Below are 22,850 nucleotides of genomic sequence, written 5' to 3'. Positions count from 1 at the left end.
TATCACCAATTATTCCGAAGAAGCAGTGATAGTGTTCAATCAGAACGTAAAGGACGTGCCTACAGATCTGTGGTCCTCCTGTTTCAAAAAATGGTTCGATCGCATGAAAAATTGTTTAAATGTATAGGAGAGTATTTTGAAAAGCATAAAACATAACTACTTACTGATACTAACACAGCGAGATTAATTTCTTTCAGTTATTTTCATTGTCAGCATTATGTCATATGGAAATGTGCTATGGAGCAAAGCAGTTGATATCGAAACAATATCTATTTCTATGTGTAGATAGTATATTGGGAACGATCATTAATGCAGTGTTATAAAGTGATAATATTTGATGACGTTAACGTGTTACACAAATGGGGCTAATCATATTTTTATAGTAACCAGCTTTAAATGTTCAAGACAGCAATTAATATTGTAATAACCGGTGAAAAGGATTGATTTTAAAGTAAAAAATTACCCCGGCTTTGTGTTGTTACTAACAATACCTACAAAATATTAAAAGGTATTTTAACAGACTTCAAAAAAGGAGGATGTTCTCAATTCCTCGGTATGTTTTTTTATGTGTGTTACCTCAGAACTTTTGACGGGGTGAACCGATTTTGATAATTATTTTTTATATGAAAGCCGGTGCTTCCCATGTGGTCTCATTGTAATTAAGTCTAGATCTGACAATAGCATCTATGAGAAAACAATAAAAGTCTTAAATTTGCTATTATATGTGCACGACAAATGGATGAATAACTTAATATCGCGCCAACTGATTTCTAAGATTCTTTTTTTATTGGAAAGAATATATCAATGGTAGTTTGGTGAGAATTTGGTAAGGTTCTGATTATGGGATCCATGCCAAAGTAACGGAATTCCTCAATTCTTAGAAGCAAATTAACGATACTCGGCCGAATCTTTTTTATGCTATCCGGATATTTGAGTCATTGTCGTAGTCGAATATGATGATCAGTTGAACTCCTTAACGACTTTCATTAAGGGTGCGATCTGTGGCAGAATTTCAAACAATCTGTAATCAAATCGCAATGCGCTTTCGTACCTTGCTGCATTGCAAAATTTAGTAGGTCTACACATATTTAGACAAACCAATGAATAAATTTTACAAAAAAATATTCAACTTAAAAAAAACTATTCAGAACTATACATATAATATGCACTAAAAAGTAAAAAAAAAAAAATTGCGTATTTTTATACAACCTAGTTAATTAATCTTATTCTAGTAACAATTATTGTAATTTTTGGAGTCAGTGTTAGCCAAGGATTTGCAACTATATAGTTGTAGATGTGCTTGTGTTGCACGCGCAACATGACAAGTCGAGGGCTGTGCCGCGGTGTAAGGACACCGATTCCAAAAATATCAAAAATTGTAAATAGAATTAGATTAATTAATTAGGATAATAAGCTTGTATAAAAATACGTAATATATTTTTAATTTTTTTGTGCGTATTATACCTGTTGTTTTGGTAAAATTTTTTTGAAGTCGATTGGTTTTTTGTTAAATTTTAATTTTATTAAAAAGTGATAATAATAACCCATTATAAATAGTAGTAAAATAACACAATACAGCACATTAAACAACTAATTACATCATCTTAACACAACTCTCCGGTACCTGATCGCAGAACCTACTCGTACTAGTATTATAAACGCGAAAGAATGTAAAAATCTGTGTTGGATTGATTCTCTTTCACGCAAAAACTACTAAATGGATTTTAAGGAAACCTTACAATAATACAGCTTCCACATCGCGTTGTCTATAATTTTTAAATTTATATTGTCAATTATCCAAAATGTAAAGATAAGTGTAAGATAAGTGTCAAGTAAGTAGAAAAAAAATCTGCCAACTAAAAACCTATCTATGCGTGTGCCGCAAAAACGATAGGAGTTACAAATGAAGGTACATAATATAATTTATAATAGAAAAGTTTATCTTAAAATGACCTATGAAAAAGCCCGCGACAGCACATATCTATCTTTTATTTGTAAGCCATTATTGCCAAAATAGTAAACCACATATACAATACAAATTATTAATTTATTTCCATAAAATCCAATTTTCTATAAAACTAACAGATTTTCATTATTTTTAATTTTGTTGTATTTGTCTCCGTCCCGAATATCAGAATAATATAAAAAGTTTGTAATATTGATAAAAAATCTCTGTATCTACTGAACGTTATTTAATTATGCATCTTTACCATTCTCGAATCCACAAAAAAATTCATCACTATTGATCCAGTCGTTTAGGAGAACTCCTCCTCTTCCATGACACACACGCATAGAAAAATTATATATATATTTCCAGGTCAGGCTGTCATCTCATTTGCTTCCTCTAACAATATAAGGTACAATAGTAGTTGAAATTGTTGCAGAATGTTGTCTGTAATGCAGATATGGACACGAGTTAAACTGCTGATGGGTGGACTAAATTACGTCAAAGATTAATTATCATGTTTTATTTATCTTTAAACAATCAATGTATTATATATACCCGATAGCATAATCATAATATTATTATTGGCTAAATTAATTTTTAGTATCAGTTAACAGAAGCAAAAAACACGATTATAATAATGTTTATGGCCAAAGCGTTCCTCTCGTCTATTGGAGCTTCCAGAGAATATGCACGTAAGCCACCAGCTTTCACACTGTCAATGCATATAAAAATATAATAAATAATGCTTGAACCCGAAACCGCTGGGGTTCCCCAAGGGTGTGTACTATCTCCTATACTGTTTCTTCAGTATATCAATGTTTATTAGACGCCTCCAACATGCTTTGCGGAAGCTAATACGGGACACGCCGTATACATGGGCCATCCAGGTCTCTCTCGGGAAATAATCGACCAGTGCTGAAAGCAAGGAAAGTACCTCTCCTCGTTTGCTGTCATCTGAGGGGCTAGGCCAAATTGTCTAAAAAGAATGGGGGGGGGGGGAGAGCAAGGAACTAAATACTTAAAGCTGACCCAATTTCTAGCGCTCTATAAAGCGCATTTCATTCATCAAAGGTCATCTCTGTTATGGTGTACCCTTGTTTTAGCTCGAACCATTTGATCGCATACATCGCAGTTATATTTGGATTATCGGAGATCAAGTGCTCTGTGAACGGCAAGATCACTTGGTGTTTCGTGAATACTTCACTTCATTGTGTGTATTCTTCCGCACTTACTAACGGAGTGTTTCGAGTCTGTTTGGCCTGATTTCTGCCACCGAATTTCACCTTCACGCGATACATCACACACTCGTCTTGTATTCAAAATTTGGTCCAAAGAGTAATGTGAACTGCAAACATTCAATTTATACATTTCACATTTTTAAATTGCTTATTTCTATTTTAATACTCTTCTTTAGTTAATCCATTTCCGGCTTAGTACTTAGTTGATTATACTTACTTGTTTGATTATCGAGATAATTATATCGTATTCAACTGTTTCATTATATTAATTATAGATACAGTTTCTCCTAATCATTATGAAAAATAATTTTACAGAGATTATGAACATCGTTTATTTTACAGGACTCTGAAACAAATACTTATCTCATAAGTGGTTATTAAGCATTTATTAGATTTCAAGCATAGTATGCTATCGGAAATATAATTGTCAAATCTGATAATGTCATATCTATCACAGTATATCACTTATAGTACAAAAGACTTAGAGTAACTGTTAGTGTGTTTTGCTTCGCTATGATGATTAGACGAAGAATTTTAGCCATTTTAGTGTTTGTGGTTCAATTGGGAAATGCAGCGCGAATACTGGCGGTGCTCCCGATGCCATCAATCAGCCATCAATTGGCATTCCGTCCAGTTATTCATGGTTTAGTAAAAAGAGGGCACGAAGTGACAGTTATTACTCCGGATCCAGCCTTTAATGAAACAAGTACTCTCGCAAATTTAACAGAAATAGATGTCCATGATGTATCATATTCAATAATGCGTGAAGTTTTTAAGCAAGTTAGAGGTGAGAGGATGGGTTTTGGAGAGACTGCAAAACATATGCTTGAACTACTTTTATTTGTGTTTGAACAACAGCTGAGACAACCTCAAGTGCAAAAATTATTGAATACTGACAAAAATGATTTTGATCTTATAATTACTGAATCTTTGTATCGAACTGCTCTCTGCTTTGGTCATTTATATAAAGCCCCTATTATACAAATTAGCTCCATGGGTACAATAGAAGATATATACAAAAGGTTTGGTGCACCTAACCATCCTTTATTGTATCCTTTACCCATGGCGCAAAGGATTTATAATCTTTCATTTACTGAAAAAATAACTGCACTTTGGAATGGAGCGCTAGGAGAATATGCGTTTTCTTCCACAGTAGATATTGAACGAGAAGTAATGAAGAAATATTTTGGTGACGATTTGCCCAGCTATAGTGATTTAGAAAAAAATGTACAACTTTTATTTTTGAATGAACATCCACTTTGGGCAAATAACCGACCTGTTCCACCGAATATAGTATTTATTGGTGGTATACACGAAAGACCTGAGGTCAAATTATCAAAAGTAATTATAACCATTTTTGCGGACAATTTACAATTTAATGTCAACAGTGATATTTATTTATTAATAAGAATTATATTTTTAGGATCTATTAAATCTTTTAGACTCCTCAAAAAATGGCATAATTTATGTTAGTTTTGGATCTAATGTGCAAACATCCTTCCTACCATCGCAAAAAATTACAATTATGTTGGAAGCTTTCTCTCAACTTCCATTTGATGTATTACTAAAATGGGAAAAAGATGATATTTTACCCGGTCTCCCTGCAAACGTAAAAGTTTTCAAATGGTTCCCTCAATCAGAACTTTTAAGTAAGTGTCTTAGAAACCTATTATTAATAAACAATTTGTTCTAATCAATGTCAATTTATTACTAACAAAACGTGTTTTGATGCAGAACATCCAAAGATAAAACTTTTTATAACACAAGGCGGACTTCAGTCAACGGATGAAGCTATCAATGCAGGAGTCCCGCTAGTAGGAATACCTATGATGGCAGACCAATACTACAATGTTGAGAAATATGTTCATCTCGGCATTGGCTTGCAACTGGATATAAATACACTAACTTTTGATGAATTTAAAAACTCTGTAGAGACAATTTTATACGAAGGAAGGTAAGCATTATAATTCTTTACTTAAAGATAAGCCCACATCAGATTCGTCAATTAAAAACGAATGAATCTAAAATAACAAAAGCTGCACTACTTGGTTAGCTGATATATTTTACAGAAAACTCTAATAACAAGAACTCCTTCAATTAAGTAAAGCTAAAATCGAACAAGAACGCGTATGTGTATAAACATAAAATTCGAACATATAACATAGATATTATCTTGGCTCAAGTGAGAAAAATGAAGAAAATGATGTATGATAAGAGTTTCTATTAATATGATTAGACCTTTTTAATTAATAAAAATATTTCATTTTGATGAAGATTATACTTTGTAGTCTTCTTCGTACATGGCACAACTTCAACATATTTCAATTTAAAATTTGAAAAACCAAATTTTATGATCGAACTCGAACCCACGACCTCTTGGCGTTCCGTGCCATTGCTCTAACCAACTTAGCCAACCGTTCGAGTGACATATCGTCGTATATAATAATTTCCTAATATGCAAATGTTGGGGCTGAGCAGGTTATCAACTGTAAAGTAGATCCTGTAGATGAAGCCACAACCTGAGAGTTGAACAAAGCATACAAGATGTATGACGATACGTCACTCGAACGGTTGGCTCAGTTGGTTAGAGCACTGGCAAGGAAAGCCAGAGATCGTGGGTTCGAGTCCCGTATCGTTCATAAACTTTTGTTTTTAAAATTTTATTTGTGTATTAATCCTAGAAGTGAGGGTTATCACTTTAAAAAAACAAATATTTCAATTTGTTCCCGACTCACAGATCCACCGGTTCGACGGCTGCAAATTCTATATGCTAGCTTCGAAATACTTGAGCATAGTATTTATCCACCCAACCTAGCCCCGAAATTTTTTATCTCCTTCCATTATTGGAAAGAATAGAGCATTTTAAGAAATTTTGAGAGTGAACAAAAAATTTAGATAAAATACTAGAATGTATTTTTATCTAAATTTTTGTCTGTCCAGTATTTCATGCTAAACGGCTAAACTAATCTAAAAATAAATTAAATTAAAAAAGTTTCCTGCAATATACGCACACATACACAATAAAATACACAAAACAGAATAAAACTGAATATTTTAAATACATTTTAGATTCAAAACCAATATACTGAGACTTCGAGGTATTATGAGAGATCATCCAGTCAAGCCATTAGACTTGGCAATTTGGTGGGTTGAACATATTTTGGAATACGGCGGTTCACATCTACGATCACCAGCTGCAGGAATTTCATGGACAGAGTACTATGAAATCAAATTGATAATAACTATATTAATAATTATTGTATTAACTGTTGTGGCATTGTTGTCTTTGGTATGTTATTTTATTATATTAGGGAAGAATTCACTTTCAATTATTATAAACGGAAAAAAGAATAAAGTTGATTAAAATAGAAAAGGTATGTGATTTTTATTAGTAATTATATAAAATTGATCTGGAGTGTATTTTAAATGAAATAGTTACAAGGATGCCATCTGAAAATCTTATTTTACTTTTAATGTCAGTAGTTAGGAATATGGCTCAATAAATATGATAAAACACCTTGGCATTTTCGAGTTTAATTTTAACTTGAAATGAGGTATTAAGGTACAATTTGTATTCACACAATTAATGCTAATTTTGTAACTATAATTATTTCAGGTTTACTAGGAAATTTTAAGTAGACATTATTGATTAAACGAGGTTAACAGACAAATCAAACTTATCTTTATTCGACTGACTGCTGGCAAACAACGTCATAATATTATATTCGCGGGATTATTACGATATTAAAATGTAATTATTTCATGAAATTAAATTCAATGAAATAAGCAATTTGTATAATTATGTTTTTTCAATTTGCACTTCATGGTCTTTTGGGGGCAAAAGCAACATTATTCGCTTTTTTTATAAGTTTTACAAAGATAGCCTCACGTGCATCTAATAATATTTGTTGAGGAATTTTTATGCGTGATTTTCACCCACTTCAAGTAGTCTCATTAACTTTATAATTTGCAGCCGTTTCAAGGACCATCCTATTTTCATTACTTTGGTATTGAACACCAGGATAATAGAATCTATGTATGTGTACAATGGAAAAATTTTAAGTGATTTTAAACCACCTCAAGACATAATATTAGACTTTAGTAGAATTTTCCATGATACAAAGTGACTAATATGACGCTACATTCTGAAAGTAATTAATTAACGTTATATCTAATATACCTATAAAATGCTCGTGTCATGGTGTTAAACTTTGAACTCCTCCGAAACGGCTTGACCGATTCTCATGATATATTGGGTAGGTCTGAGAATCGGACAACATCTATTTTTCATCCCCCTAAATGTTAAGGGTGGTCCACAGGATTTTCTTTTTTAATGTTTTTTGACATTTTTTTTTAAATTTGATTTGATTATGAGTCAGCATTAAAACATTCATACAACTTCAAATTTTCACCCATCTACGATCAACAGTTACTTTTGTATCGCGATTTTTATATCGGCAATACAACGTTTGGTGGGTCAGCTAGTAATAATAATAATAATTTGATTCAGAAAATTCCATAATAATTGTTAGTAAAATGACCTAAATTATGTAAGTATAATTATAACTTAACAGGCACGTAATATCATCCTTTATAACACAATTTTATTTCATTCATATCTGAAATTAATTCGCTTAGTCACTTTGGCTGATAATCACGTCAGTTCGAATGCATGACTCAATACAAACAACCAGTAGCATGCTGTTATTCACGTGGTGAGTCTGTGTTATATAATATTTTGGTTATCAGTATGACGTTTTATAGATTAAATGAAATAACAGCGCTCTTAGGGTAATATATATTAAAGGATTCAGGATGAAGATGGTAATGCTTCTGCAGTGTACCTAGGTAACACTGAAAATGTTTAGAAAATGAAAAATGGCTTAATGTAGCAGGTTGCCAATACTTTTATTGTTTTTCGAAGTAATCTCCGTTCCTCTCTACACATCGTCGCATTAGATGGAACCACTTAGAAAAGCAGTGGGCCCATTCTTCCTTAGGGGTCTCTTCTATGGCATTTTCGTACGCTTTCACCGCATCTTCAGGGCTCGTAATGCAAATACCTCGAATTTTATCTTTAGTTCTTGGGAATAAATAAAAGTCGCAGGGCGCCAGGTCAGGACTGTATGGCGGATAACTCATTACACACACCTGCCATAGTCAAATATTCAACAGTCCGGTTTGCGGAGTGCGCTGAAGCATAGTCGTGGTGAAGGAGGATCCTGCTTTAAGGGCGCTGCTATCGAATTTTTTCCAAGACAACAGGCAAACAGCTATTGACATACCAGTCTGCAGTAACTGTGCTTCAATCTTCTAGCACAACTGTCGCGAAATGACCTTTCCGATCAAAGAATGAGGCAATCATCTTTTTTCCTTGACTTCTTCCTTTCTTTACCTTAGTTGGCAGATCCTCGAAAGGAAACACCTACTGAGCTGATTGTTTTTTGGTTTCGGGTTCGTAGCAATATATCTAGCTCAATATATTAATCACATGTCAAATACAGCATTTGAGTCACCGCCGTTGAACTTATCTAACATTTGGCGACACCAGTCCATGCGAAGGTGTTTCTGGTCGTCGGTTAAAGTATGGGGAATCCATCTGGTACAAAGCTTCCTGACGCCTAAATGTTCGTGTAATATTTTTTAAACTTGACTCACACCAATGCCTAGGCTTGCCCGTATCTGCTTATATCGTTATCAAGAGTTTTAGATTTGCCGCCAATTCACAAAAACAAATGACAAATGAATGCAATATACCACATTAGGTTACCAAAGAGTTCTAAAATTGAAATTCAAAAAAGTTTTTTTTTTATGGAATAGGAGGACAAACGAGCGTACGGGTCACCTGGTGATAAGTGATCACCGCCGCCCACACTCTCTTGCAACAGCAGAGGAATCACAGGAGCGTTGCCGGCCTTTATGGTAGGTGTACGCGCTTTTCTTGAAGGTACCCATGTCGTATCGTCCCGGAAACACCGCACAAGGAAGCTCATTCCACAGCTTCGTAGTGCGAGGAAGAAAGCTCCTTGAAAACCGCACTGTGAAGGACCGCCACACATCCAGATGATGGGGATGATATCGTAACTTGTGGCGTGTCGTGCGAAGGTGAAATTCGGCGGCAGGAATTGCTTGAAGTATTGCCGTGCTCTATTTATGACGCCCAGCTTCTTCAAAGCCAATTTGGCTTTGCCCTCCAGATGGCCACGGAATTGGCAATCGATCGAGATTTCGAGACCCAGTATTCCGATACTAGGCGAGGCTTTAAGGGAAGTGTTCTCGAAGAGCAGTGATACGGCAAATGGGGTTTTTTTAGTGGTAAACGCGCAAACTTGAGTCTTCTGGGGGTTAAATTGGACAAGGTTCAACTTACCCCGCGACCTTCTCGAGAGAGGACTCGATAGAAGACACAAGTTTCTCTCGGCACTGCTCGACGTTTTCCCGAGAGAGACCTGCATGGCCCGTGTATACGCCATCACCAGTGCTGTCGTCTGCATAGCAATGCATGTTGGCGGTTTTTTCATTAGCAATGTTTCTAACTGGCCAGTTCTAAACATTTTCAGCGTTACCCACGTATTACAGATTGCAAGTATCTCTGCGTTGCAAAGTGTGTTCCAGATTTAACTCCATTCTGAAAACTATAGCAGGGAGATAGTATTCCTTGCTTATGAATTGTATGATTCAAAGATGTTTACTGGCTCAAACTTTGACAGAGTATCAGCCAAATTTCATCAGTTCAGCTATTTAGAATCCAAACTGTCACAGCTGGAGCAGTTCTTACCTTTAGAACAATTATTAATTAAATCATACATCTGTTGTAAAGATATAAATACGTGTATATTTTGGCACGTCGGATCAGCTACTTCAATGCGTTGTAATTGTTATGAAAATGAGAATAACAAAGTAATGTCTCTCCATGAACAAAATGTGTATTACAGTGGCAAACGACAATAAATTAGAAAAAAAAAAGTTTTTTTTTCTAGGCGCGCGTCGAGACGAAATACATTGCGTACTAATGTATGTAATGTATGTTTTTATATTATTGAAATGTGAAAATTATGTTTATAAACTTATTTTAACTACGTTTTAATGATGCACATAAAATAGCTCTCTTATAATATATTGTGTATTGTGTTTTTCCACATAGACATTTTGGTGTACGCCTAGTATACACACTCCGGAAACGTAATATTCCTCTTTTATATTCATCACGTTTTCATCGAAAGATGTATGTAAATGTTACAAAATAACCCGCAATGTATGTAGCCATTTATTTGAACTACCTTCCTTTACTTTGTACAACTTTTACCTTACAACTATGGCTACATACATTGCGGGTTATTTTGTAACATTTACATCGTTAACGATGATAGAAGAAAGTATTACTGACTTATTTTACCACAAACATTTGTTATGTTTTAAAGTATTTACCCTCGCTTTTGGGATAAATTACACAAATAAAACTGAAAACAAAATTTTTAACGATGCGGGACTCGAACCCGCTACCTTTCTCGTTCCGTGCGAGCGCACCAACTATACCAACCATTCGAGTGACGTATTATTTATAAAATCTAGTATGGTTTGTTCAACTCTCAGGTTATGAATTCATATACAGGATTTACTTTACAGTTGATACCCTGCTCAACCCAAATATTAGTATATTAGGAAATTGACTTGAGATGTCGCTCTTGCAAATCCAAACAATTTGTTATGTTTTAAATTGATAACCATCACTTCTGGGATAAATTACACAAATTAAACCTCAACCTTAGAGTTGAACAACTCTCAGGTTGTAGTTTACACACAAGATTTTATAACGATCCGCCACTCGAACGGTTGCCTTAGTTGGAAAGAGCGCTCGCACGGAACGCGAGAGGTCGCGGGTTCGAGTCCCGCATCGGTCGTAAAATTTTGTTTTCCGTTTTATTTATTTTACCTTAGTTATGTACCTTGGAGCAATACTAACGCTAGTTTTATATCTAAAAAAATTTTTTCACGTCGCGGTGAGCGATTGACTACCGACTGCATATCTATGTTGCGAATTGTTTTAATTTTGTAACATAATATAATTTTTGAAAATACAACAAATTTGTTTCCGAAGCGGTAGTAGTATTTAGTAATTATTAGAAATGACATCAAAAAGAATTCTAAAGGTATCAAATTTGAGAAAATAAATGCCTTTTATGCCTTTAATCACACGGTGCTAGGTCTGGACTGTTTGGTGGATGCATCATCAGTTCTTTATTGGTGATTCTAAAATCTAAAAATATGAAAACTAAATCGTTTAAAGGTTAATCGGTTGAAGGACTTTACTGCGAGGAAGTTTTTCACAATCTATCAAAAATTCTAGGCATGCATGTTGTAAATATATACCATAGTTTCAATTACAGCAGTCGCCAGGCGGCCTATACGAAAATCATTACTGATCTGAATTTACTCAAAACTACAAATATACATAAAATACAGCTAGGAATACAGAGCCACGCAATGGGTCTTCAACACTAAATAGCAATTGAAGGCTCTGGCAACATTTTTGTTGACTTAATCCGCAGCGAAAAATATAAAAGTAAATGTTTGTTAAATAATTGTATTGCGAATGGCCAGTCCAGCTTCATAATTAATAGTAATAATGGCCCATTTTCTCTATTATGGAATCAGAATCAAGTCTCTCTGACTTCATACTTCTTATCAGTGGCAATAAACGTCGGAATGTTGGTAACTTGGAAAATATCAGCAGGATCACCAGATTTAATGGGCATCCCACAGGGTTCAATTCTCGCCCCGTACTTGTTTTAAGTATGTCAATGACTTTCCTAAATAGATAATAATCTTTGAGATTTAAATTTTGACAGTTATATATATTGGCCACTTTTCGGAACTTATTGATGAAATATATTTGAAATTACGAGAACATGAATGAGAAAAAGATTTTCCATGCATTACTAACAATAAAATCTGTTAAAATAATGAAGAACACACACAAATATGAAATATCACAAACATTGCAATCAATGCGCACGCAATATGAAATTCTTTGTATTACACTTGATAGAAAATGGATTCACTGATTCAACAATCGCAAATTCGGGAAAAATGTGAATGCTTTTGTATTCTAAAAGTAAATATAATATCGTAAAAACCTCTTTTTTATTCTGTATTGTATTTGCATTGAATATTTACGTTTAATATTTTTTTTGTGGAATAAAAATGATTAGTTAGAGATTAAATTACAGAGTTAGCACCAAATAGTTTTGGAACATTTGGAGGTCCTAGGTCGATTCTAAAACAATTGATATAAGAATCTATAGAAATGATAAACAAACTTGCAAGGCACGGCTCTTAAGTTAGATATTATTAAGGTTAATTATATCTAACTTAAGAGCCGTGCCTTGCAATATATTCTTTCAGCATAAAACTAAACTAATAGTGTCAATGAGCGGTCAGTTTATTGTATCATATATATCAATAAACAAAAAATATTAATGTAGAGAGAGGGAGTAAAACAGAATTTTGAAAATGCGGCTTTACATGAAAAATCCTCAGCCTCATGTGCTGAGTACACAAGTTGAAGTTTTTTTTTTTCGTATTAGTAAGTCTGAGAATTGATCCTCATTAAACAGTTCCTGAGCATTGGTTTTGGGTCCGAAGATTGGTAAAATTTTATAGGTTTGAAACAAACATTGCAGCTATGCGTATCATGCCTAAGAAAACTGAAATGATTCAATGCAGCACTTAAACGATAAAAGATTCCCAGGAACAATTTTATACCGTTCGCCAACCCATGACGATACGATCGATTCATAACAATCCAGACTCTTATAGCACCAGTGAAAATTATTAGCCTTGATAAAATTAAAGGTCGGAACGCATTACAGCGGAGATGCGCTGCGCGTCGCTTCACGTCGCTAGACGGTACCTACCACTACAACTGCAGTAAGCGGCAGCTCGCGTCATTTCTGTAGCACTTCACGTGCGAGCATTACAAGATGAGCGATATTGTTTAGAATTTGGTCATTATTTCTTTATTGTGTGCAGAAGAATTAATTATTAATGGTAGACAAAAAAAAAACAAAGTCAAATAAGCTTTATTCAATTAGGCTCCAACTAAGGGCTTTTGAATCGTCACTATAAATTGTTCTTAATTGCTGAATCTACCATAATGTTCGGGAAAAGTAGAACTCTTGAAAATAACATACTTACAAAAAACACAAATGCCAATTCTTTCAATCAATAGAGTATTTTACAATGGCTGTAATATACAAAACATATTAGTTTTGTAAGGGTATGCATCCGATATATATAAACAAAATAATAATGAAATGAAACTTATAAAATTAATTATTAAATTATTTTTATTTAGTTATAATTAAATTATAAGACAAAATTCTAAAGACTTAACAATTAACAGTATACATACCGAAGCGACGCGCCGCCTGCTGTGTCGCACTGAATTGGTGCGACATGCTCCATACAAAATGTTTGAAATAATATTATGACGCTTAGTACCGCGCAGTGCAGCGCTGCGCAGCGCCGCGCTAATGGGTTCGGCCTTAATGCTCTTACGTTACTTCCGAGGAACTTGTATTAAGAAGGTACCTAAGTATTATATTAAGCAATTAGTTAAAACAAATTTAAACTTATAATAATTTATCATATTTTATCACAAATTATTAACCTTTTGCAACATCAAGTTTTCCTTGAAATGACAAATATTTTAATAAAATATGTTCCATCTGTACAAATATGAAATCATTAACTGGCTGGAAACAATTATATTATATTCATTTGAACTGTATGATAGCAAAAGATATTAGCTCTTTATTGCAAAATAAACTCAAGAAATTTATTAAATTTTAATTTGATTGTTAATACCAAACTGTGAAACTGTGTTTATTAGATATGTTTAGATTAATCATATTTCTTCTTTGTGCATATTCAAAAACAATAAATACCTACAGAATATTGGCAGTTTTTCCAACTCCGTCAATAAGCCTCCAAATAGTATTTCGTCCATTGACGCAGGAACTTGCACGGCGTGGTCACGAGGTAACTGTTATAACTACATACCCGGCATTTTCGAACGAAGAAAATCCTGACCATCTTATAGAAATAGATGTACACGATGTCTCATATGAACTGTGGCAACAAAATTTGAAAAAGAACAAACTTGGAAAAAGTAATATAATTGATGAATTGAACAGGGCTATTAATGTATCAACGAGAATAGTTGAAGCACAAATTAGATCAATAAATGTACAATATTTAATAAAGAATAAGAAGTTTGATGTTTTAATTCTAGAGGCTGCTGTACGACCACTTTTAGTATACTCGTATATATTTAGATGTCCAATAATACAAATTAGTTCATTTGGAATGGTACTTGGAAATAATAAAGATTATGGCATTGCAATAAATCCCATAGTATATCCAATGTTGGGACAGCAAAGAATTTATAACTTATCATTTTGGGAGACATTATGTGAATTATATAAACAATGGATGATAAAATCTCAATTTGATGCAAACGAAGGTTTGGAACACAATACTATCTCGAAATGTTTGCTGCGTAATAATTTACCAAATTATGGGGTACTTAGGGATAATCTTCATATGTTATTATTGAATACACATACATTATGGATGGACAAGAAACCGTTTCCTTCAAATATAATATCGATTTGGGGAGTTCACAAAAAAATACAACATGACTTACCACAGGTATGGCAATATTTTATATCTCCAAATGTTGAGTCTTAAGTTAAATATACTTAGTAATGTTAGTGAGATATAAGGCAAGTCTTAGAAATTGAATGATTATACATAGTTTATCCTACATAAGTACTCAAGTTTTTGTCGCTGTTAAAAAATTTTGTTACTAAATATTTCACAGTTTTCTATTAATATATCTCTAAATAATACTTCTACAACTATTTTCACAACAAAATGAATATCATAATTGTTTTGCAGTTTTGTGCAGTATTTGGATCATGGTCAACTAATCAATCGTAATGAGCCATAACATATACAGCACAAAAATATGCTATTTGCTACTCCTATCCTATAATTTGATGGCCGCTTCATGTGCTGGTTAACACTATTAATACACTGTGAAACACAAACGATGTCTTTATTCGATACATGTGTCCCAAATATCCTATTCGTAAGTTTACTTGTTCTTTGTGGAACAACGCCTTAGTTCATATTTTACTAATGTTCAGTTTTGCACCATCTGACATTTATCACTCATCGGCAACTATAGTTTATACTTAAAACTAGGTTGTCAATGTTTTGGTTGGGTATGAGGTATCATAGTATTTTATTTGATAAACATGAGCCTTGATACACAGTTATTTTAAAATAAAATACTTTTAAAGGATTAAAACGCGTATAATTGTTACTGTACATTAATGTTTAGTAAAAGTTGCGTTTTCATTATTAATTATCTTACCCGACGATTCGTGATCTTTGCAGGATCACGTTTCCAGTCACACTGGACATATAAGGTACCATGTTCTTTGTGTATGTTTGTTCGATTATTTCTCCTTGGTATACGTTGGCCTTGATAGAACTTCCTGTTGGTGTTATTAACGGCTAACTCTACCTGGAGTTCTCCAAACCACATTAATTTGAATACAGAACCATGACTACAATAAAAATTATTAATTTATTTCTAACGCACATTTGGTACTAATATGGTATGGTAATCTGAACCGATGTTGAAAATTCTGTTACCAATACAAAGCCACATTTTTTGTGATTGTCATAGGCAATATATTATTAACCCGAAAAAGGAAAAGCCTTTGGTAAATGGATTTAAAAATATTAAGTCGCAGAAAAAACGGCGGTACACTAAAGATTACTTATATGGCAAAACAACGTTTGATGATTGTTGTTTTACATACTCTGATCCACCATTTTACCAGCGGGAGGCTCCTTTGCACAGAATGCCAGCTAGATTAGGGGTACCACAACGGCGCCTATTTTTGCCGTGAAGCAGTGTATGTGTAAACATTCTTATTCATTCATTCATATTCATTTATTTGCTATTAAATACAAATTTGGTCTTACAATAGCTTAGAGTATCTCCTATTTAGCCATTACCAATAGCATGCAAACTTGGTCTTGGGCAATTTTTTTTTATTACAATATAAATTAATTTATTTTATATAACACAAAATTATAATTTTATACAATAAAAAAAATATTTAAGTCAAGATAAGAATAATCCACTTAGAATGCAATTTCAAAATCCTTTACTTTTTGTGGTCAAAAAACTCTTCTATAGAATAAAATGTGTTTTGAAGAAGCCAACTGTGTAAGGATACTTTAAATCTTGAAAAATTTACTTATTGTGTTACGGTCTGAAGGGTGCAGTAGCTAGTGAATTTATTTATTTATTTATTCATGTATTCATGTATAGGAAACAAACAGTATTATGATACTTAAATATTAACAAATCTTAAAACTTACACTTTCACCAGTGAAGTTTCCAACAATTTATACGACACTTTTAGTTAAAAGGTAAGCAACGGTAAGATAAAAACCACAAAACAAAAGTATTACAAATTAACAACTAATTACAAGCTATATAAGTTACACAAGTTTACTAGGCAAATGAGAATTAACATCTTATGTCTCAAGGTTGTCTTATGTCGCAATTATTGTTTTTCAAGAATCCTGAGCGGCACTGCACGGTAATGGACAGGGCGTATCAATTGCCATCAGCGGAACGTCACGCTCGTCCCTTATTTGCATAAATAAAATTCATTGGATAGGTACCACAGCTATTACAATTTTCAATATGATATAGTTATAAATATTGATTCTTCATTATAGGAACTCAAGACTTACTTAGATTCATCTAAAGATGGTGTAATATATATGAGTTTTGGAACAAATGCTTTATCATCAATGTTACCCAAGGAAAAGATTGACATTTTCACTAAAGTTTTTTCACGGTTGCCTTACGACGTGCTATGGAAATGGGAGGAAGATGAATTACATAACAGACCTCGTAATGTCAGAATATCAAAATGGGTACCACAGTACGATACATTGCGTAAGTAATAACTTTATTATTTCTCTGTTGGATCAAAGGAATAATAAAGGCAGCGGTACTTTATTTATTGCTCGTCATTCCTTGACTCTATGACTCACCCATTTGGGCTTTCTTATAATTCGTTGTAACTTTACTACTAGATTTCGTTCAAACTAGTTTGCGCAGTTTGCATTGTAATGTACATCATAATATATTTTTTTGAGTTTTATCATATTCTGGGAACTTGTTGTAAAAGCTTATAACATCACCCCACCAAAGACTTACTAACTCGATTTAGCTGAGTAGTAGTTTATGTCTGTTCCTTGTGTTAACATTTTCTGTTTGATATTTTCTAGCAAATTCACTTATGTGCCTATGTACATTCATAACATTATCAAGAATATACTGAGGAGCAACAGTTAAGATCTTTCTTTCTTTAAATTTTGCTCTCAATGATTTATTAGGAACTAGGTACATAAGTTTAAATAGCGCGAACAGCCCTCTTCTGCAGTACAAAGAAGTTTATTATTATCGACAGCGTTACCCCATAGCAATATACCACAGGACTTAATACTATGAAAATAACTAAAGGAAACAAGTCGCACCTTATCTATGTCAGTTTATTGTCTAATCTTTTTAACCACGTATGACCGCAGAAGTAAATCTATTAGCCAATCCTTCAATTGTGGGGCCCCATTGTAATGTGGAATGACGAGTTATACCTAGAAATATAGCAGGTTCCACCGGTTTAATGACCATTTAACAAAACACTTGCATCTACCTTTTAGACATTGATATTTAAAGATTAAAGAAGTACCCATTTGAAGTGAGGATTTGCTGTGAAAATCGAAAAGTGTACATTGCTGGATTGATTTCTATGAAAATGACAAAAGTAAGAAAAATCGATTGAAAAGGTTTTAGTAACAATATTTTAATCATTTTAGGACACCCTAATATAAAACTATTTATAACCCAAGGGGGCCTACAATCCATTGATGAGACAATTGACGCAGGGGTCCCTCTTATTGGTGTGCCAATGCTTGGTGACCAATGGTATAATGTTGAGAAATGTGTGCATTACAAAATAGGCGTTCAACTTGATATGGCAACTTTAGATGAAGACCAACTCGTCGAAGCAATCGAAAAAGTTTTGAAAGATGAAAGGTATATATTTAAAATTCAAATATAAAATATATAATGTATAATGTATACAAATAATTACGGGGATATAAGATATTAAATAAGATGCAGTTCCTGAAAAACGTTACAAGCCTCAAACATCACATTACAATTACTTAAAGTAATTCATCTTTAAAGTTTTATAAATATTAGTGTATTCCATACATGTGGGTTGGGCAACTGAGTCTTGATGTCATTTAAAGAGTGACAGTAGGGCTACCATTTTTTGTCAGTCCGTTAATATGAATCACGTTCTTAACTCAATTTCGACGTAATTGTGGTTTGGATCGTTTTTCTGGAATAACGTCCATTATTGCCCTTTCGTCTTGAAAAATTCAAGCATTATTTTAAGGTAAAATACATTTAATCGAAGTATTTACCCTAGTTATACATAAACTATTGCCATCTTTAGGTCTAGTCTTTATCCTTTTGTGGTAAAAGTCTGGAGTCCTGGAATAAACAATGTCTGTGAAAGCATTTTGATTTCTTTCTTAAGAACAACAATTTTACAACAATTTTTTTGTTGTAATGGTAGTTATAGTACGAAAAAATTAAGAAAAGTCAACCCTATTATGTTGATGTCTTATCATTATCATTTTACAGCCGAGCGTTTTGCGAGAAACATCTTGCCACGCAAAGCCACTTTAAATAATTTACTGGATGCAGTTTTCCCGAACCGATACGACTTAGGGACTATTAAGCTTAAAGCATACTCCCAACTTCAAGGCCCACAACGCATCTGACCCCTGGTGTTTTGGATGTTACCCATGTTAATATAAATGTATACACTTTTATAATTAAGTCCTACTACTCCACAGCTGAATATCTAAGTGATCCGACAGCCTGGGACTAGATTATGATTATTTTATAGCAATAACAATGACAGTACAATATTGTATATATCATTAAAAAGAACGCAGAAGAATGCTGGGAGAGTTTCTTGCGCCGCCTCTTCTCTCTCATCATTTGTTTCCGAAGCGGTAGTAGTATCTAGTATATTAGAAATTATATAATTCTTAGATGGAACGCCTAAATATAAGATAAGTTAAATAATAACCTATAATAATTTCATTTAAAAAAATCAACAAAAAATGGTAAATACAAACATTTTGAAGAAATAGATATAATTTTATATTATTTATGCAATGTCAATACGAAATATATTGGTCTCCGGTAGTCACTACTCAAATATCCCAACAGAGGAAGTTAAGTATATGGATGTTTGAAGTCGGTATTTTTTTCTATTAACTTCACCAGGTGATGTTTTCTCTATACAAGGGCTTTTTCAGTTGTTGAAAAAATTGCCTTCGTATGCCCATAAATTATGTAGCGTTTCTTCAATTGCTCAAACTAAATGATGTTCTAGAAACTAGACTCATCAAAGTAGAGCAATCATCTTTTAACAGTAATGCAACTACTTATAAGGAAAATTGTAAAGATGCTAAACTATCAGTTTTTTCGTTTTCAGTTACAGAAAAAATATCTTAAATCTTCGAAGTTTAATGAATGACCAACCCCAGAGTCCTTTGGATCGAGGCGTTTGGTGGGTCGAGTATGTTCTTCGTCACGGTGATGCAAGGCATCTTCGAGCGCCAGCAGCCAATATGTCCCTTATGGAGTATTTTGATATTGAACTTTGGATTGTAACTTTAATGTTCTTTATTTTAATATGTTTACTGATGATTATTTCCTTAATCATTCTTTATAGATTTTTAATTAAGACCTTGTGTACCAAACAGACAAATTTAGTTATTTAAGCCACGTTTTCAATAAGTCTATTTAAGATAACAAAATAAAAGTAGGTTCATGTGACTTTGGCATGGCTAAGTTTATGGAAGTCATAAGTGATCCAAATTTACAAATTAACATGTCAATAGATGGGAAACAACTTGAGCAAGTACAATAACATGAATATCTCGGTTCTCTCGTAAATGAAGATGAGGATCAGACCAAGACGTCAAAAACGGCACTATTAAAACAAACGAGGCTCATTTAAATAAATTGTGTAATATTCTATGTTGCTGACGATTGTATATAAAGCTCGGGCTGAAGTTATTTTACTGTATATATCTAGCAAGCCTTTCAGATGAGCATTAACTGGACACAAAACGTCAAGAATGAAATTATATTTCTGCCCTGAAAGTAAAAGCTTACTATAAAGAAACGCAAGATTGAGTATCTCGGCCATGTGCTAAAACACTACTAATATGCGCTTCTTCAGCTGATTACGATGGACAAGGCAATATTATGCGTGGAATGGATAAGCTGGACGAAGAAGCGAATCCAGGTAACGGAACATCCGAGACTTAAGAATTACCTCCGTCGAGCAATTGTTATGTTTTGCTGGTGATGGGAACAAATTGAAAAGCTGACATCAAAAAGTACCTAATTGCTTATTGCCATATTATATTTACCTTAATTTTTAGATTATTCTTCTTGTCAATATAATTTTAATAAGTTTTTTGTGCTTTCATTGTGTTATGTACAATTTTACTACATTATTCTAATATCACATTAATTCAGTTCAAATTATTTTTAATGTCAGGCTAATATGCAGAACTTAATAGAGAGAAATTAACTTAACTAAGATGAAGTTACAAGAAACTCAGGGAGCAAATTTATTTGTGATTACGTATAACAATGGGACTATATGAATAATTAACTATAGAGATTATTAAGAGCCACCTATTTCTTTGCCAAGCAGCCTTATTATTAATGAAGTCTCTTAAACTGTAATATAACTTATAACTCAAATTATTTTAAGCATAATGTTTAAATTTATTTAAAATTTTGGAAATCAAATCAACTACTTACTTATTGTATGTAGCCTAGTTTTCAGCACTTAAAGTTATTTCTTAAAATTTAACTGTGACGTATGCTATTTCTTGAACATTTACATTTAGAATAGACATTCATTATTTTGTCTCTGAGTATATCTTTAAGCATCTCACGTGGGCCCATTCCATATATAGCGTGGACATCCCTCTTCTACAACACATCAATGCAGTTATGAAGCTGCATGTGAATATAGAAAATGCCACAGGGGAGATTCGTCAGTTAGGCCTGTCGGATCATGACACAGCACAGTTCTTAGTAGTACCGACAAAAATAAATAATTCAGCACCGTCGTATAAGTTAATTTTCAAAAGAGATTTATGTAATCAAAACATAAACAAATTTAAGGACTGTATAAGAAGTCTTAACTGGATATACGTGTATGATGCTCAGAAATTGGACAAATCTTTTGATGAATTTTACAATACATTAATCATATTTTATAAATTATGTTTTCCTCTTCTTAAGTATGAAATTAATATTTCAAATTCGAAAATAAAATGGTTGTCCAGAGGTATAAAATATCATGTGCAACAAAAAGAAAATAAAGGTATCAATATTATAAGAATAAAATACCTGCCAACAAAAACAAATTGAATAATTATTCAAAGATTCTCAACAAGTGTATAGACCTAGCTCAGAGAAGTAGTAACAACAAATATATACTATACTCGAAAAATGTATGCAAAGCGTCGTGGAATGTGATTAAAAATAAAACTAACTCTAATGTAGGAAGTATCGATGAAATTAATTATGAAAATAAAATTCTCCAATAATCCAACTCAGATTGCTACTATTTTTAATAATTATTTTATAAATACAGTCATACAAAGTCAAAGTCAAAATGTAAAAAATAAAAAACCTGCATATAAATTAAAACATAACAATTTAAATATTTTCTTAATGCCAACTGATGAAATGGAGATAATAACCGTTATTAAGTCACTTAATAATTCAAATTCCACGGGCTGCGATGAAATAGCAACAAAGGTAATAAAGAAATGTGCAAAGGAACTAGCTCCAGTCCTAGCCTACTTAATAAATCTATCTTTTGAAGAAGGTAAGTTCCCATCAAATTAAAAAAAGTCAAAAGCCTTAACACCTTTACTCAAAGCGGGAGATAAAAAGGATGTTTACAACTATCGACCAATCACACTCATTCCTGTTATCTCAAAAATTTTTGAAAAGATACTGCACAAGCGATCAACATCTTTTTTAACAAAACATAATATCATTTTGGAGGAACAAAATGGTTTCCAAAAAGTAAAATCAACAAAGTTAGCGTGTTTTTCGCTAATAAAAGAAATATCGGAATGCATGGACACAAAAATTCCAGCAACATCAGTATTTTTTGATATGAGCAAAGCTTTTGACAATGTTTGTCATGAAAAACTATTAGATAAATGCGCTCAATATGGTATTCGAGGTCTAGCAAATGACTGGCTTAAAAGTTATCTTTCAAACCGCACTCAATACGTTGAAATTGCTTAGTTAAATAATAAACAAGAATTAATGCCTTATTGATCAGAACTTAGACTTAAAACAAAAGTTGTACCATAAGGAAGTATATTGGGTCCACTTCTATTCATAATCTACATAAACGACTTACCTAGCA

At 33.0% G+C, this 22,850-nt stretch overlaps 2 protein-coding genes across 2 annotated transcripts; both read left to right on the top strand.

The window, feature by feature from the left end:
* Positions 1 to 3,704: 3,704 nt before the first annotated feature.
* Positions 3,705 to 6,880, top strand: LOC126978799 (UDP-glucosyltransferase 2-like). Its single transcript, XM_050827880.1, has 4 exons — positions 3,705 to 4,527; positions 4,610 to 4,835; positions 4,921 to 5,140; positions 6,256 to 6,880. Exons 1-4 carry the CDS (start codon positions 3,784 to 3,786, stop codon positions 6,548 to 6,550), a joined length of 1,485 nt encoding a protein of 494 aa, XP_050683837.1. The 5' UTR covers positions 3,705 to 3,783; the 3' UTR covers positions 6,551 to 6,880.
* A 6,809-nt stretch (positions 6,881 to 13,689) lies between these two features.
* LOC126979013 (UDP-glycosyltransferase UGT5-like) lies at positions 13,690 to 20,860 on the top strand. Its single transcript, XM_050828160.1, has 4 exons — positions 13,690 to 13,775; positions 17,020 to 17,242; positions 18,166 to 18,385; positions 19,869 to 20,860. Exons 1-4 carry the CDS (start codon positions 13,722 to 13,724, stop codon positions 20,155 to 20,157), a joined length of 786 nt encoding a protein of 261 aa, XP_050684117.1. The 5' UTR covers positions 13,690 to 13,721; the 3' UTR covers positions 20,158 to 20,860.
* The last annotated feature ends 1,990 nt before the right edge of the window (positions 20,861 to 22,850 follow it).

This window comes from Leptidea sinapis, chromosome 3, assembly GCF_905404315.1.
Source record: "Leptidea sinapis chromosome 3, ilLepSina1.1, whole genome shotgun sequence".
NCBI classification, from domain to species: domain Eukaryota; kingdom Metazoa; phylum Arthropoda; class Insecta; order Lepidoptera; family Pieridae; genus Leptidea; species Leptidea sinapis.
Note: the sequence above shows the minus strand (reverse complement) of the source record. Positions and strands in the feature narration are given on the sequence as shown.